This window comes from Haemorhous mexicanus, chromosome 8 (genome assembly GCF_027477595.1).
Source record: "Haemorhous mexicanus isolate bHaeMex1 chromosome 8, bHaeMex1.pri, whole genome shotgun sequence".
In the NCBI taxonomy this organism is placed as follows: domain Eukaryota; kingdom Metazoa; phylum Chordata; class Aves; order Passeriformes; family Fringillidae; genus Haemorhous; species Haemorhous mexicanus.
Window position 1 is genome coordinate 13073840 of NC_082348.1, and position 15481 is coordinate 13089320.

The 15481-nt window shown below is 43.3% G+C and overlaps 1 protein-coding gene across 1 annotated transcript in view; it reads left to right on the top strand.

The window, feature by feature from the left end:
* The first annotated feature begins 4199 nt into the window (after positions 1-4199).
* Positions 4200-15481, top strand: part of CNTNAP5 (contactin associated protein family member 5) — a 264255-nt gene continuing 252973 nt past the window's right edge. Inside the window, exon 1 of the mRNA XM_059852775.1 lies at positions 4200-4518. Coding sequence (XP_059708758.1) covers positions 4443-4518 — 76 coding nt within the window. The 5' untranslated portion in view covers positions 4200-4442. The remainder of the gene's footprint in view (positions 4519-15481) is intronic.

The following is a 15481-nucleotide window of genomic DNA, read 5'->3' on the forward strand; positions in this document are numbered from 1 at the left end:
GCAGATCATTACATTTTCCTATCCTCTGGACTTAGGTATGCTGTGGATCTATCCAAGGATAATGAGCAGCCTGCTGTTGCACTCACCTGGTTGGGGTCGGTGTGTTTTATGAAAGCTTCCCACATATTCTCTTTAATGAATGAGTCCTTTCTATTTATAGGACAATACTCAAAAGGAAAAAGAAATAAATGACCTTCAGAGTTTTTTTTTTTAAGTGACCTTTAGGTTTTTTGATGGGAAACATATTCTTCAGATAAATTCTTAGTTATCAACAGGAAACTGCAATATGTGATCCCAAAGCCATGTACAATTAAGCTTTCATATATGTAATGATATTCTCCTTCCATGGATTCTGTACAGCCGGGGTCAGAGCTAAAGCTTCCAGCTGCAATTATCCAAACAGCTGGATTGTTTGTATTCACGGGCTAAACTGCTATTGCTTCTAGTGGCAAACTCAACATGGGTTGTAGCAGTACTAATGCTGTTTACTGACTCTAGAAAAGAAAACAAGTTTATCTGATCACAGATAAACTTACCTCCTCAGATAAACATTTAAATAAAAAAGCTTTCTCCTTCAAAATGAAAAAATACATTCCCTAACTTCCCTGGTGGCAGCCAGCTTTTTCTGCTCCTCCTTATGTGTTCATGTCTTTCCTTTGCTTTCCTATTCATTAATTCCCACAAATGATTCCTTCAGCTCAAATAACAAGGCTCCAGACTGGTAGAACAGACTTGGGGACACTGAGGCTAAAAAACTTAAATGCTCAATTTCAGCAATTTGTGGCTTGCGTTGTAAAGCCAGTAAGGCTGTGATGGGACCAGCTATTGGTGTAATGCTGCTTGTCTTGCTCTTCCCATCACACAGGTCATGCATTGCCTGTGACCTGGGCAGCATTAACGGGGGCACTCAGCTGCCATTGGGGTGCTGAGAATAAGGACCTGCTTTCTTTTCCCATGTTAGGCTTTCTCATCAAGGACTCACACAGCCATTCCAGTACAGCCCCAGATGACTAATGATGATTGGCATTGTCTCCAAAATTATGATCACCGTGCCTGCAGGTTCTGAACAGCTGCCAGACATTTGGATATTTCTCCTCCTGCCACGTGAACAAGAGGAGGTATTGGTGTGTTCCCCTGGTTTAACAAAGGGGAACACACCAATACCTCCCCTTGATGTTCAGGGAGTGAACATCAAGGGACTGGCAAAAGGGTATAAACTAAATTTATCAAAGAAGAGGAAGACGTGAAAAGGAAAGAAATCGGGGTCTTCCCTGTTAAGGTCAGTTTTGTTTTCATTGAGGAGAAGAAAATGTGCCACAGTGAATGCAAGAATTGGAAAGGAGTTAAAAACTGGTGAGTTAGAGAGGACTAATAACTATAGGTGTAATAAAGCCTCCACTCCTAGCCAAGGCTTTGTAACACCTTCAGTGGCAACCATCATCATGATCTGAATAACATCCAGATCCACTAAAACTAAAAAAACAACTGAGTTTTCCCAAAATCCAGGGTACTCAGACATGTAATTGATGATGAGCCACAGTTTTTGTCTGAACATCTTTAATAGTTATTAATAAATTTACTCTAATAAAAATCTTTCTGGCAAAAAGCCCTTAAACATGACATTATTTACATAATTTCCTGCAACAAACAGCTGCGTAGCCCTCCACTCCAGTCATAACTTCTCAGTTGTAGTGCTCCTTCACCCAAACATTCACAAATCTTAAGGCAATGCCTGGCTTTTATGATACAAAGGAGATTATAGAAGAAGTGTGTCTCACAAGGGTGATTTGAAAACCAATATTATTACTGGGGTCCAGATTCTGCAGTCAGATCCATATTGGTGACCACTGGGATGCATTGTAGGATGGGGCTCATATTTACTGATAGCTTTTAATTAGCCTGCATAATTCATTTCCACATCTGTTTTCATATAAACAAGCCACTAATTAGTTCTGTGAGTCAGTTAAAAAGTGTACCAATGTGCCAGAGAGTTTAAAGAGACACTGAAAATATTCTAAACTCAGTCAATTTAATTTTTAATTATATTTTAAAAGGAAAGCATGAAACACTCCTCCCCATTTTTAATTTCCGTCTTTGAATGCTGCTAATTTCAGAATACATAGCTGCAAGGTTATGAGTGTGTCAAAGACCTGTGACTGCAGAGAAAACCCACTCTGGCTTAAGATTTCTGATGTATTCTACTGCTTATCTTTACTCAAGTGGTAGCTCTGGAAGCTCTGCTAGCACTTCTTAAACTTGATCACTCACCTGAAAAAGTCAAGTTAATAGCATAATTTTCTCAGTAATCCAACCTCCTGGCCTAATGCAGCAAAGCAATACAGTTCTTAGTTTCTGGGCCAGAATCACCAATTATGATTGGTATGGAGAAGATGAGATGTTTATGGCTAGGATCAGAAAACATGAATAGGTGTGAGACCCTCTCTCTTCCCATCCGCTGAGGGAAATGAGCAGAGCTCGCTACCATCTAAACAGGGCCTGCTTAGACACAAGGGTGCCTGTGCCCTTGCACAAAGCTCTCCTGGAAAGCCAGCACTTCATGCAGATGACTTAGCCTTGGTCTGACTGCCACCCCTAATTTCCAAAATCTCATTCTGCTCAGACACAAGTGCAGAGCAACTGGGTCAGGTCCTTGCATGAGCAAAGATGAAAACTCGGTGTGTACAGATGTGTTTAAAATCAAAAATTAAACACTTGTAGAGCTCATTAAGCTTTTAAGTTCTTCCTAAGTCTTAGTTTTGTCTGACTAAATCCTTTATTGACTCCGACTGAGAGCCTTGGTGCTAGGCAGCTATCCTTCCTGTTTAACCTTGTGTCACTTGTGTCACTTGTAACAACAGAAACTGAAATAATTAGGTCAATTTTTAAATGTGGATTTCTGCTTTCCAAGCTGGCTACTCCTTTAAAGATAAGAAAGTTGTCCCCCTGACACCTCTCTGGTATAGTTAGTGCCTAATAGCTAAGCACAGTGTCTTTTCTCCACCCTCCTTGCTTTTTGAAATGAGGTTTACAGCAGGCCAGCAATTTAAACTTCCGCTCTCCGTCGGCAGGTCGGGATGGCTTTGGAGAACAGTCCATCTCTTCTGATTATTCCTTGCCACTGTGAGGGATTATGGCTGAGCACCAGCGGCTTTCGAGCACCATCGGCTTCCCCCTCCCCACCCCCAAAGACGACCCAAACACACTCTCCTTGTAGATTACAGCGGAATCGCTAATGCAATTTTGGCCTGACTTTGATGCAGCACTCTATTGATGCGGGGTGACGCCGCAGCAAAGCAGCAAGGTTAGACCTCGGCAGTGATTAAGCCGAGTCCCTGGGCTCAGGTGTGCCTTCCCTCCTGTGCGGCTGCGGGGCGCTGGGGGCCCGGCTCCGAGCCCCCGCTAGGGGAGGGCAGGATGCGCGTTCAGCTCTAGTTTCCTTTACACCCCTCGGGAAGATAATCCCGGCCCGTTCAGCTGCTGAGCAGCCGGGTAATCAATCAGTCAATCAGTCAGGAAATCTGATTTTTGCAAGCATCACCCTCGCCAGACGGGAGGGGGCACAGACCATGGGTGCAGGTCCGGGTCCGGGTCCGGGTCCGCTATCCCGGGGGCCGCGTTCCTCTTCAGGCCGGGGGCGCTAACGAGAGCTCCCCGGGTCTCTTCTGGGTGCCCTGGAGCCTCCTCTGATCGCCTTCTGGGAGGGCCAGGCAGGGAACCTCTGGACCAGGCTTGACAGAAGAGCGGGTAGAGAATCAGTCCCGTCCGAGGCTCATCCCCCCTCCCTGGACGTGAGGCTGAGCCTCGGCAGCGGGGCTGGGACTCGTCGGGCTCTGTCGGCTCTGTACATGCCAGGATATCATGTATATTTTATGTATGTGTATATAACATATGTATTCATAAGCAAACAAACATCTGAGCTGGTGATCTTTAAAATGTTCCAGCTACAGTGCTACCTAAAGGGAAAAAAAAAAGGAAGATTTTAATTTCTTTTTTTTTTTCCTCTAGGCATCTGATTTACTCCGTGACTCTGACGCTTATCAACAACGCGTGAAGATTGCAGTAAGGATCCTCCCTGGAAGGCGAGGAGGAGCAACTTCCAGGGGGCTGGGAGGAGGTGGAGTGCAGCGCGGCACTCGCCTATAAGGAGGTGCCCAGCGAGCGACTGGTGCTTCCCACCCAGCCGCTGCTCGCAAGGTGAATCGCCGCGGCGGCAGTCGGGGCAGCGGGCTCGGCTCGGGCACCGCCGCCGGCGTCCGGAGCGGCTCCTCCAAGGGCTGCGAAGAGTCCCCCGGCCGGCCCCGGCTTCCCTTCACCCGGAGTGCTTGGATGCTGTATGGAGTAAATGAGCGGAGGAAGAGCGAGCGCACAGAGGCTGAGAGGCGCTCGGAGACCGGGACCAGGGGAGACAGGCGGGCGGCTGGCTTCCCCCTCCGGGGCTGAAGATGGATTCCCGAGCCCTCGGGGGCTTCACTCTGCTGCTCTTCACTTTATGGCACCTGGGATTAACTGCAACAAATTGTGAGTAACGGGAGTGCGAGGAGTTGCCTGGGGTTGGGTCGAGGGCGGGAGGAAGAGATGGGGAGTAACTCCCGGAAAAAGGGGGTTATTGCGCCATGACCTCTGAGAAACTTATCTCGGCTTTGCTAATGGAGCTCAGAAATGTAAAGTTGGGGCCAGATGGAGGAAGTGCTCTCCACCGTCCTGCCGGTGTGGATGTGGGAGTGACCGGGAGACGCTGGAGCCTGTGAGGAGCCGCTAGGGCTTTTCTACACGATCTGTTGTCCTTCCGCCGGCCGCATCTTTTTGCGGTCAGTGGCCGCTGTCGCTCTGCCTCGGCTGCGGCCACCAGCCGGGACGCGGCCGGGGTGGCCCCTCTGCCTGGTGAGGAGGGTCGGTCCTTTCCGCAAGAGCCGGGGGATGCCACGATTTTGCGGGCGCAGTCTGGCTCCAGCCTGGCGGAGCTGCGCCGGTGGCACCGACTGTCTTCGCCTGGCCCGGCGGTACCGTCGGTTCCCTGGGCGCTTCCCACGGGCGCGGCTGTGTCCCGGGGCGTGGTGCTCGCCCTCCCTGCTGCCCCAGCATTTCCCGGCTGGGAAATCGTCGTTCACTCTTTTTTTTTCCCCCGGGATATCCGCTCGTAAGTTCGCCACCTATGTCTGCCGTCCCTGCGGGGTTGGTTCCCGCAGGCAGGAGCATCTCTGGCCGCCGGGCTTTGCGGTGCTCCGGGGGGCTGCCAGCGGCGGCGGCTCTACGGGTGCTCTTGGGCGAGCCCGGTGCAGCCGGGTACCGGCGGTGCGGCGAGTCCCGGAGCCCAGAGCAGGCGGTGGTGCTCCGCGGGCTGCTCCCCGGGGCTGGAGCAGGGCTCGGCACGGCCTCCCCCGCGGCCCGTCGGGCGGAGCGGGCGGGCGCAGCGCGGCAGCCGCGAGAGGGCGCTGTTGCCCCGCCGGCGGCGCTGCCCCGGCCGAGCCCCGCGGGCAGCGCTGTCCGTCCGTCCGTCTGTCCGTCCGCCCCCTCCCAGCAGCCCGGACCGGTCTCTTTCTTCTCTCTTCTCTTTTCCTATACATGTATTTTCCTCCTCTATCTTCTTTAATTTACAGTCAAATAAATCACGGTTAATATGTTTTAATATCGCTCGCGAATACTAAATGGCAGGCGATTTAAGGCTGAGGCTTGCCATTACGGATGCGGCCATAAAGTTAATTCCTAACACTTAAAAAGAAACTCCGCGTTAATGAGTTTTACTATTTCACGGGTGACAGTTTAATTTCACAGTGCCAATAAACATTTCCATTGAATACGCGCTGCTTCCTAAATATTTAGGAGTCAATCTTAAAGCATGATGATCAATGGTTTTATTATACTGTACAGATTTTACTTATTCATTGAGCAATGAATTAGCATGGAATCAGCTGTAAGTGCTTTCCCAGGAGCTGAGGGAAGGAGCCTGTGAATCTGTAATAGCTGCAAGTTCCCTAGAAACCTCGTTAGATTCGCATGTGAAGATCTATGTGTGCTCGCACGGACCTCAATAATTGCACCCAGTATGAAAATTCATCACCTGCTTAAATAAATCATCTCCTTATGTTGGAGCTCAGGGAGGCTGTGCTCTCTTCCTCAGTATTGGGCCAAGAAAGCTCATATGTGGGCTAAAATATTGAAGCAGTATCCTGAAATATATTCAAGTAGTTGTATGAAAGTGCTATAGCTTTAAAGGGTTGCTGAGCTTCCAGGTACCCAGTAACCAAAGGAAATAACAGAATTCCACATATGAGAAGCTTTGGTGCAGGCAACTGTCAAAAGCTTCTACTTGAAAGTCAAGTTCAAATGGGAAAGGATGGGTTTTGCACCGTCCTCAATTTGAATACTTTGGCCAAAGGAGTTGCATTCAGATGCCAGAACTGGTATGCTCACAATGACTTCAATAGGTTTGTTTCTGACAGATTTTGTGAATAAGAACAAAACAGGGAACAGTATTTATAGTTTGAAAAGGACTATGCTTGGGGCTGGGGTGAGGGGAGTGCAGCTCATTTAATTTTATTCCTAATATCTAATATGTCTTTAATATAATTTGGTTTTTTTCCCTTACTTCTAAATTATAAAACTCTTAAAAAATTATTCTTTTCTCACTTATTTAATTTGCTGTAAAATTAAAGTCCTGAGTAAGTAAAAATATTCTCTGCCACTGAGATATTTGATTCTAATTTTCTCTTTGGTAATAGTTTTTAATTAAAGAAAGAATTGGTGAAGAAACTGCTTTGAAACACAGCTACAGGCTAGGGGTCAGTAGACATCATTAGAAAGATCAGAATTGCCAAATGCTAATAAAACATTAGAAATTCCTCCCACTTTGCATTTTGCAATATTTTATTAAATTAGGTAAATAGAGTGGCAATCGGATTTCTCCCCAGGTTGCTAATTACTAGAAAATGAATAAATATCCATGTACATAACACCAAAAATGTGTTGCATATGATGTCTGGGAGAACTGAAACTTCAACATTTATCAGATAGACAAGGAGACACAAAGCCTTGCCTGCTATATAACAAATTAGTTGCCCTTTAGCAGCATATTCTGTGATCTGAAAGCATTAGTAGCTTTGGTGAGTCTAGACTTGTTGAGCCCCATTTTTTTTCCCTGCCTTTTTAATTTTAAATTTGGAAGGAGGGAGCAGTAGTAAAAAAATGAAAGGAGACATGAACTCATGTTTTTCTCAAGCACTTTTCTATATCAGTTCAGAGCTACTCTGCAGCTGCAGAAAAGAATTGCAGGAGCCATTAGTGATCTTCCACCCAGTTTAGAATTGTGTATCTTAAAAAATGTCCTCTATTGCTATTTTACACGTTATGCCTGCCCCCCCCTTTACTTGTATCTTTCTCGACTGACTTTTCACACATGGCCTGAAAAGATGTAGCAGATTAAAACACCTCCTGGTCAAGTAGTACCTTTTAACTCCCATTGCAAAAGTTATTTTCAAATTATTACATATTTTTGTTCCAGAACACAGCTGCCTCTGCCACCTCCAGCATCGCTAACATTTATTATCCCTTTTCACCAGCACTTACTAGCTGATCAGGAGACTTTCAAACCTTTCACTTAAGCCCAGTCATAAGTGTCAGTCAAAGCTGCAGAAATTCAATGTGTAGTAGAATGAGATCTTCAAATTCAGTGTGTAGTAGAACGAGATCCTCTACTCTTGCAGAAATATATGGTCAATGTACAGTCCATTGCTCTGCAGTAGATTTCCATGTGGCCTTACAGGACACATCTGTCTTTAATAATTCTGTTCAGTTAAAAATAGTCAATGTGTGTTTGGTTTTTTTTATTTTGAAAAAAAATACTGAAGAAAATGTTTTTTTTTTTTTTTAACACGAAAGTTATATGTATTATATAGTTTTTTATTTATTTTGGGCAGACAGTGTTCACTCTGATTTTAGCCTTCCTTTCTCTGCCGTGGTGATAATTGCCTAGGAATCAGCCAAGTGTAAGTGAAAACTTACAGGAGCAAGTCTGACTCTGGATATTTGAGACTATCAAGATCAGGAGGGTGTGTTTGGGATTTGTAAAACAGCACAAATGAGACCTGTTAGGTCAACAGTGGCAAAGGCAAGAGGTCTCTTAAACAGTGACCTTTCTATCTGTGTGGTCAGAAATGCTAAGTTTGAAAAGCTGTGCTGAAATAAGGTAGAGTATTGATTGTTGGTTTGTGCCTCCTGTGCTTGCTTAAAGAGCATCAGACAAATCTCAGGCTTTTCCTCTGCCTCCAGTACTTAAATATTCTTAACAAGAGAACAATATTCAGACTTGCCTTCCTCCTCTTAGTTTTATACGGGGGAGGGGGAGAACATAACATTTATCTTTTTCATGCCTTCATATGTATCAATGGAGAAATAGTCCAAACCAATGAGATTTCCTGAGGGAAGAGCTGTGAATGACCCACAGCTGGTGGGTGCCCCCTTTTCATACCTGTCAGTATCTAGCTTTCAATCCCTTTGACTCAATCAGCACTCACTGGCTGTGAATCAGACTCAAGATAGTCATTCCATGGACTCCTGGACTTCAGAGGTCTTTGTATTCTGGAGCCACCAGGCAGATGGCATTAGCAGCTACAGGAATCCATCCAGGGTTGTTATCTCAGCATCCAATACGTTAGCTGCATTATCTGCTTGGACATTTAATTTTTTTTTTTCCCCTCTTAACATCATGCAAATGCAGCAGGTCTTTCCTTATAAATTAACAGCAAGAACAATTTGTTTTCAAATGTGCTTGGTACATTTGTACAAAGCATAGACTTTAAGTGTAAAATATGGTGGGTAGAACAACCTACTTGTGAAGCTCTCCCTGCACATGGCATGAACAGGCTTCTGCCAGCACTGCAGTCCATGTAGGACTGGTGAAGTGGTTTTTTTAAGTACTGTAATCATTCTTTTACCAATGGGAAACTGAAGGTGTGTATATAAACAAGAGATGAATGTACAATCAGTGTGAGAATCTAAGTAGCTAAAATAAAGCCTTAGGGGTCAATTGAGTTGATCCCATCTGGCATGGTTGTCTCCCATTCTCTGTTGTAAATTCATATTCATATTTGCTATATGTAGTAGTTTCTAAATCCATAACTACTCCTCATTTCCTCTTCCCCTCCTTCTTCTTTCTCTGCTGCTATTTGAAGCAAGTGGAGTTTGGATATCTGAATACTGAAATGAATAGGAATCCAAAGGCAGTGGGAGTGTGAGGTAGCATTTATTTATTTTTAGCCCCCAAAATGGATTTTCTGTAGATATGACCGGTTTCAGCTCTATAGGCAAACTTGAATTACAGTCTTACCTACCCCCTCCTCTGAAAGAGACACAAGAAGGGGAGGAAGAGAGGACTGAAGGTGTATGTGCCAGCTCACACGTGCCAGGCTCTTGTCTGTCTCCTTCCCCTTTGCCTGCCAGCCTCCAGAATGCTACCAAGTGTTCCAGGGCTGTCTGTACAGGGCACCTGGTAACCTGCTGTGCTTTTTTTTCTTTTTAATAATAGAGAACTTTGCTGTGTATTTCTACTCTCAGAATTAGGGGAATGATTTTCTGGTTCTGTAGCATCTACTTTTTCAGTCTGCTGTGGCCTTACTGGTACAAGTATTGTCTCTGTAGGATGTGGTTCCTGCTGGACTCATCTCTACTGGGTCTGTGCAAAAGAGAAAAGAACTGGTAGATCTGATGAACATTTTCCTTCTGCTTTCAGTAGAGTCTTTAAGAGAAATGAACTGGTTTTTTTGTTTTGTTTTTTTTCTTTTTGCTTTTAACAAAGCTCCCTCTACTCAGACTAAGAGAAAGGGGAAGAAAATAATATAATAATGATACAATAAAGGTTTAAAATCACAGGCAATTCATGAAGGCTTTGAAAGCATCACTTGATAAGGCAGGAAGCATAAGCAGACATTTTGTCATGTCTGTAAGGTTAGAGAAAAATGTTAATTTTTATTTTTCTTGGTTCACAGTGCTGGGTTGATATAATTTATTATTAATTTCCTTGTGTTAATGTGGTCACTGATTTTTTATTTTTTTTAATTCCCCTGCACAGGTACTCTTGGCCTAGTAATGTCATTTGTTTACTAGATGAGTGCAACTGATGTTTTAAATGATGAAAATAATTCAATATAGAACTTAGAGGGAGGAAAGAAAGATGGCAAAGCATGGGTTTTCTTATTTTTAATTATCTGCTCTGTTAAGCAGTTAAAAAAATTGGTAGTTCATAGTGTGGTGATCTAACTGCTCTTCTACACAGATATATTTTTATATATGCAGAAAATATTTAATACTTTAGCTGGTATTTTCTCCAAAAGAAAAAGGAAGGTAGCTTAGTAAAAGGGAGGGCCTGAAGCCATTTGTAATGTCATGAAAGATCTTGCTTGGTCTGTATTCTAGAGGAGAAATCCCATTTTTCTAGCTGTGTTTTTCCTTTGCATGATGCTAGCTCTTTCTCTACAGTCTTACAAACATATGCAGGAACTTGGATAACTTGGTTACTCTCCTGCAGAACTTTGTGCCCATGGATTATCAGTACAAGTTCAGCATAAAGCAGTGGAAGTGTGTGTGAGCCTACCTATCTACAATACTGAATGGGCATTGAGAGTCCTGGTCCATTCTCTTATGCTGTATTTTGTAACCTGTCAATTAGAGGCTTGCAGAGTTGATATTTTGTTTTTTTTTTTTGAATGTACAATTGCAGTACTTAAACTGAAAATAAGGTACAGAGCACAAAGTGGCAATGGCAGGTTTTATTTTACCCAGTGTTTCTCTACCATAATAAAGACCTCTCTAACTTTGCATTCTCTAATGCAACACCAGGGATCTCAACCTGTGTAGTCCTTGAATAATCCAATTACCATGAGTGTGCTGCAGCCAGAACAACAGGATGTGATAATTCATGGACATCTATGATAAAAAATTTTTTACTTCTGTGGCAGAAGTTGTCTGTGGAAATAATTTTGGCAGAGAGTTGCTTGTCTAGTCTTTTTCAAACACTGTACGTGGAGTTGGAGACATTTTTGTGGTTGAGAAGAAGGTTTTAGTGTTAGAAAGAAAAGTCAAGAAACTGTTCATGTCACAAAAGCAGAACTAGGCCCTTAGTGTCTTCTCTATCAGTGGCAGCCCACCCTCTGTCCTCATTTTGCACGTGCTAGATCAGAGAGGAGTCAGGCTTGGACTCAGAGCCCTGTGTGCTGGTGTGTAGCAGGTAGGAGGAAGCTTCCAGTGAGCCCTCAGTTTGAGCCTGGTTGAAACAGGCTTTGGACAGCAGCAGCTCAACAATATGTTTTGTTAGGAATTGAGATTATTCAAGTAACTAAATTTAAAGTAGCATCCAGCACTGCCGTGACTCGTGGTCTGGAGGGTGTTTCAGCTCAGGATTGTGCTGGTGTGCTTGTATTGGAACAGGGTAGCCCAGATTCCTGATAGAGACTGGCTTATCAATGAGTTGGATGTAGGTGCTGGAGGTTTGCTGGGAAGTCTCTGTGACTCCCTCCTGCCTCAGTCAGCATCAAACATGATACACCAGTGATAAACTTGTAAAATGCCTTCACTGTTCCCATGCTGGACAGTACAACTCTGAACCTGAGGTTAAGGGGTATTTTTAGTAAGCATCACTGTTAGGTGGATTCCTAAGAGCAGCAACAAGAAAAAGCTAACTTTGTAATTGCTCAGTGAATACCATTCAAGACTATAAAAGGCTTTTAGTAGCTGGTGTTAATGTTCTCTTTTCCAAACTGTTAATTGCCTGGGATCTGTGATATCTTTATGGCATAAAGAGCATTGAGTTGCAGTGGGACACACGGCATTCCATTCAGCTTGGTACTTGAAAATACTCAAAAGATATTCAGCAACAACCACAGCAGTGGAAGCTGCAAAGAATAACTGGTATCATTCTGAGGAATGTTTCTCTTTTGACATTGGTAATTAGGGTTCAGCACAGAGCCCCGGCACATGAAACAGAATGGTGTTCAATGCTAACCACTATGGCACTGCAGCAATTGGACTGGGAAGGAAACAAATGTGTTTTCCTTCTCTCTTTTATTGTGTGTATTGAGAAAGATTGAGTGTTGACCCTTAGGAATTCTGGGGCATAAATTTTTCTTCTAAAACTATTCTGTGCACTGTGTTGCCAATAAAGTAGTAAATAATAATAATAATTTTCGAATGGGTAGAATCCTCTCTTTGTTCCCAGCTGGGTAATAAGGAGTTGATAAATTCTGTACTGCCTGGATAAGAATTGGCTTGTTCCATTTACTGCTCTAAATGGCAAAGCATTGTTCCTCGATGACAGTGGTTCTTCACTGATGACAGCTCGTCAGCACTTCAGGAACAGAGACAAATGCCTTGTGATCTATGCCACCAGTGACACATCTGTAGTCATTCTCATAACAATTCAGTGATGTCTTTATGTTTGGGCATCACTTGCCCCCACTTAGGATGTAGATACTGAGCCATTGCTCTCCATCCTCCTAGGTCATAGAAGCAACCTGCTGGGGATTAATGTATAATTTTCTTCTTTCCCTTCATGCAAATTTGTCACTGGAACAAGAGGGGAAATGGCATGTTCTAACTCAAGAATATGTGTTATGTCTATAAAATTATACACAAGGAATGGAGCAGGAGAAGGAGTCTGGGATGTGCAGGCAAAGAGAGGAGGTCACAAAGAATGTTCTTCCAGTTTCCTATTACCAGTGGCAGCATCCTAATGCACTCAGTGAAGAGGTCTAAATTAATGGTCCAAGTGAGTCATCAGTGAACCCTTAGTGGGAACACGTTCATTTGTAGTAATCAGGATTGATTTATGAGTAGGACAAAAGGGACCAAATAAGCTATGAAAATGCATGTTGTAGATGTTTTTTTTCCTTGATGAATAATTCATCCTTCTCTAGTATCCATGAAAACAAAAACACTATGCACATAAAAACCCATTAAAAAAGTTAATCCCACAAATGGCTGAACATGTAGAAAATCAGCTTTTGTTTTAAAAGGTAGATTTTCTCAAATCTTCTCTAATTTGATTTGCCAGTGGGGTATAATTTAAGTCAAACAAGTTAGCAGCATTACTTGCTATATAAAGGTCTAAATATTTAATAGATTTTGATAAATGCCTGCCCCCCAGGATAAAGAGCTAAGAAACCCTCATTTTCCACAGTGCAGAGGGTAAGCTAAACCAAATAGAAATGGCAAACGCAATGGAGAGGGAGCTTCTGTTCACAGGATATGGTCCTCTAGACCTGGCCTTGGGAGGACTCTCAGTGCACCTACATAATCCTTTAAATAATCCTAAATCTAAGTAATCCTGTACAACTGACCTCACATGAAAATGATGGAGGCTTTTTAGTGACTCTCGAGTCTCATGGTCTCCACGTGCCTGTGAAAATGCCTACAGTGAGCCTCTCTTGGGCAGAGCACATGCTCTGGAACATGCAGAATGCCATGTATTCACATAATCCTGGCGGCCATCTGCCCATCTCCCCCTGGGTGGACATGTCAGTGGGAAGGAGAGATCAGTGCCCCTACAGGGACTGGTGTTCCAGAGGAGCTCAGGTGCTCTCTGTAAAGCTACCTAGGAAGTCTCTGGAAAAACAGAATATGAACTTGAGTGTGTTGGATTCTAGGTGGGCTCTTTACCCCTAGGCTGCCCAACCCTTGGTGCACTTCCTGTGTCAACACTAAACAGAGCATCAGGAAGCAGGGAGAAACCTTACACAGAAAGAACAGTGCCACTGCATTGCTTCCTAACTGCCCCAGAAGTTCAGAGGGGTTTGTTTGTGTTGTTTTACTATTTTTTAATTTTGTAGAAAAATAGTTTGCATTTTAATTTTAGAGGAAGAACCTCCTTCAGCAACCCTGAAGAAGATTAAACAGCTATGGCATTTTTCACAGAGACTGTTTGTTTGGAAAAGAAAATGAAAATTTGATGAATTTCAGTCAGATGTAGCTTGCAGCATTCAAATATTTATGGATTATCAAATTCCCTTTTCCCAGCTCTGCTTCTTAAGTACAGAGCTCATCCTATATGTAATATTAATTCTCATTATTCTTAGACAGTTATTCATTGAATTCTTGTGCAGACTCAGTTCATCTAGGACCTGGTCTAAATTTTGAGAAAATTAAGGCAATGACTTGTACTTGAATTTCAGATCATCTCTTCCTCAGAAGCCTGTTCATCCAGCATGCAGATCCCTTTTATTGTTCTCCTGCGAAGTTTATTTTCCTTGAAATCTGTCTGGCAATGTATGCAATACAAGTTTGTACCTGTCAGCAGTGGGAAGAGCTATCCTTTTTGCTAATGGTTCCTTCTGAGTTCCTCATTTGAGAGTGAGTTGACCTGTTCTGTTGTCATATTCTGTGCCACCCTTGTATGCAATGTACTGAAAATGCAGTTTAAGTTGCACATTGTTTTGCACACTTTGCATTTTTTTCAACAATTGTGTTTTCAGAACCCTCCTGTTCTGTTGAGTTGAATACACTCCACCGTAATACATAGGATTATGCTGTGATAACAGCATTTTACAAGCATTACAGAAAACATTTTAGGTGTTCAGGAAAGCTGATAGTCCAAGGGTATTTCTTCTAGGCAAATATGAGCTCATGGTGCTGATGGTCCTGAGTCCACAGATGAGAATTTGTTCCTAGAAAACATGTAGCTAGCTTTTTGTTAGTAACATCAGGTACATGTGCTTGCTAAATTACTAATGTTAAACATTTTAACTATAAAATAAGATTTTTTTTTTTGAAAATTCTAGACTATTTTCCTTTTGAAACCTACACTTGGTAGGTGGTCCTGTTTCCTGGGGCCTCCTCTAGAGAGACTGCACATGAGTCAAATCAGTCTCTTTACTGCTGCATTAGGAGTTGGGATTACAAACTCCTTTACACGCCCACATTCATAACCAAGTGTTTGCAAAAGCCCAGACTGTTTTTCAGAGAAGCAGTGGAGATGTACTTTTCATCTGTGCTTTTGCTTAGGAGTTGTGTCTGGCTTTGTCAGATGAGGCCAACCTGTATAAAGAAAGTTGTTTCTTTTCTTGAGACCTCAGCAGAAGAGATAGAGGAAAGACCTGCTCGCTAAACACAAGTCATTTTTCCACTTAAACTTGTAAGGAGGTGGTGTCAACTGCCACGACTCATCCCATTTCACCACAAATACGTGTTATTTCCCTTGCCTTGACAGCCTTGATCCAAGCATCACCACTTTTGCCATTGGCTCCAGGCATTAATGGTTTCTGTGGATTAAATAAGGAAGTCCTGATTTGAAAACCTTTCTCTGATGGCAAGCAGACAATGAGTCAGAGATATAAGAGAACAGATTTTCCTCCTACCCTCTCCATCTTGCACCCATCCTAACCTTAGCAGAATCTAATTTATAGAGCCTGGGCTTTTTTTCAATTTCATCTAATTAGCAGAGGCACTGAGGTCAGTATTCTAACACCTGACAGACTTAACCAGGGTACACCACAATTAC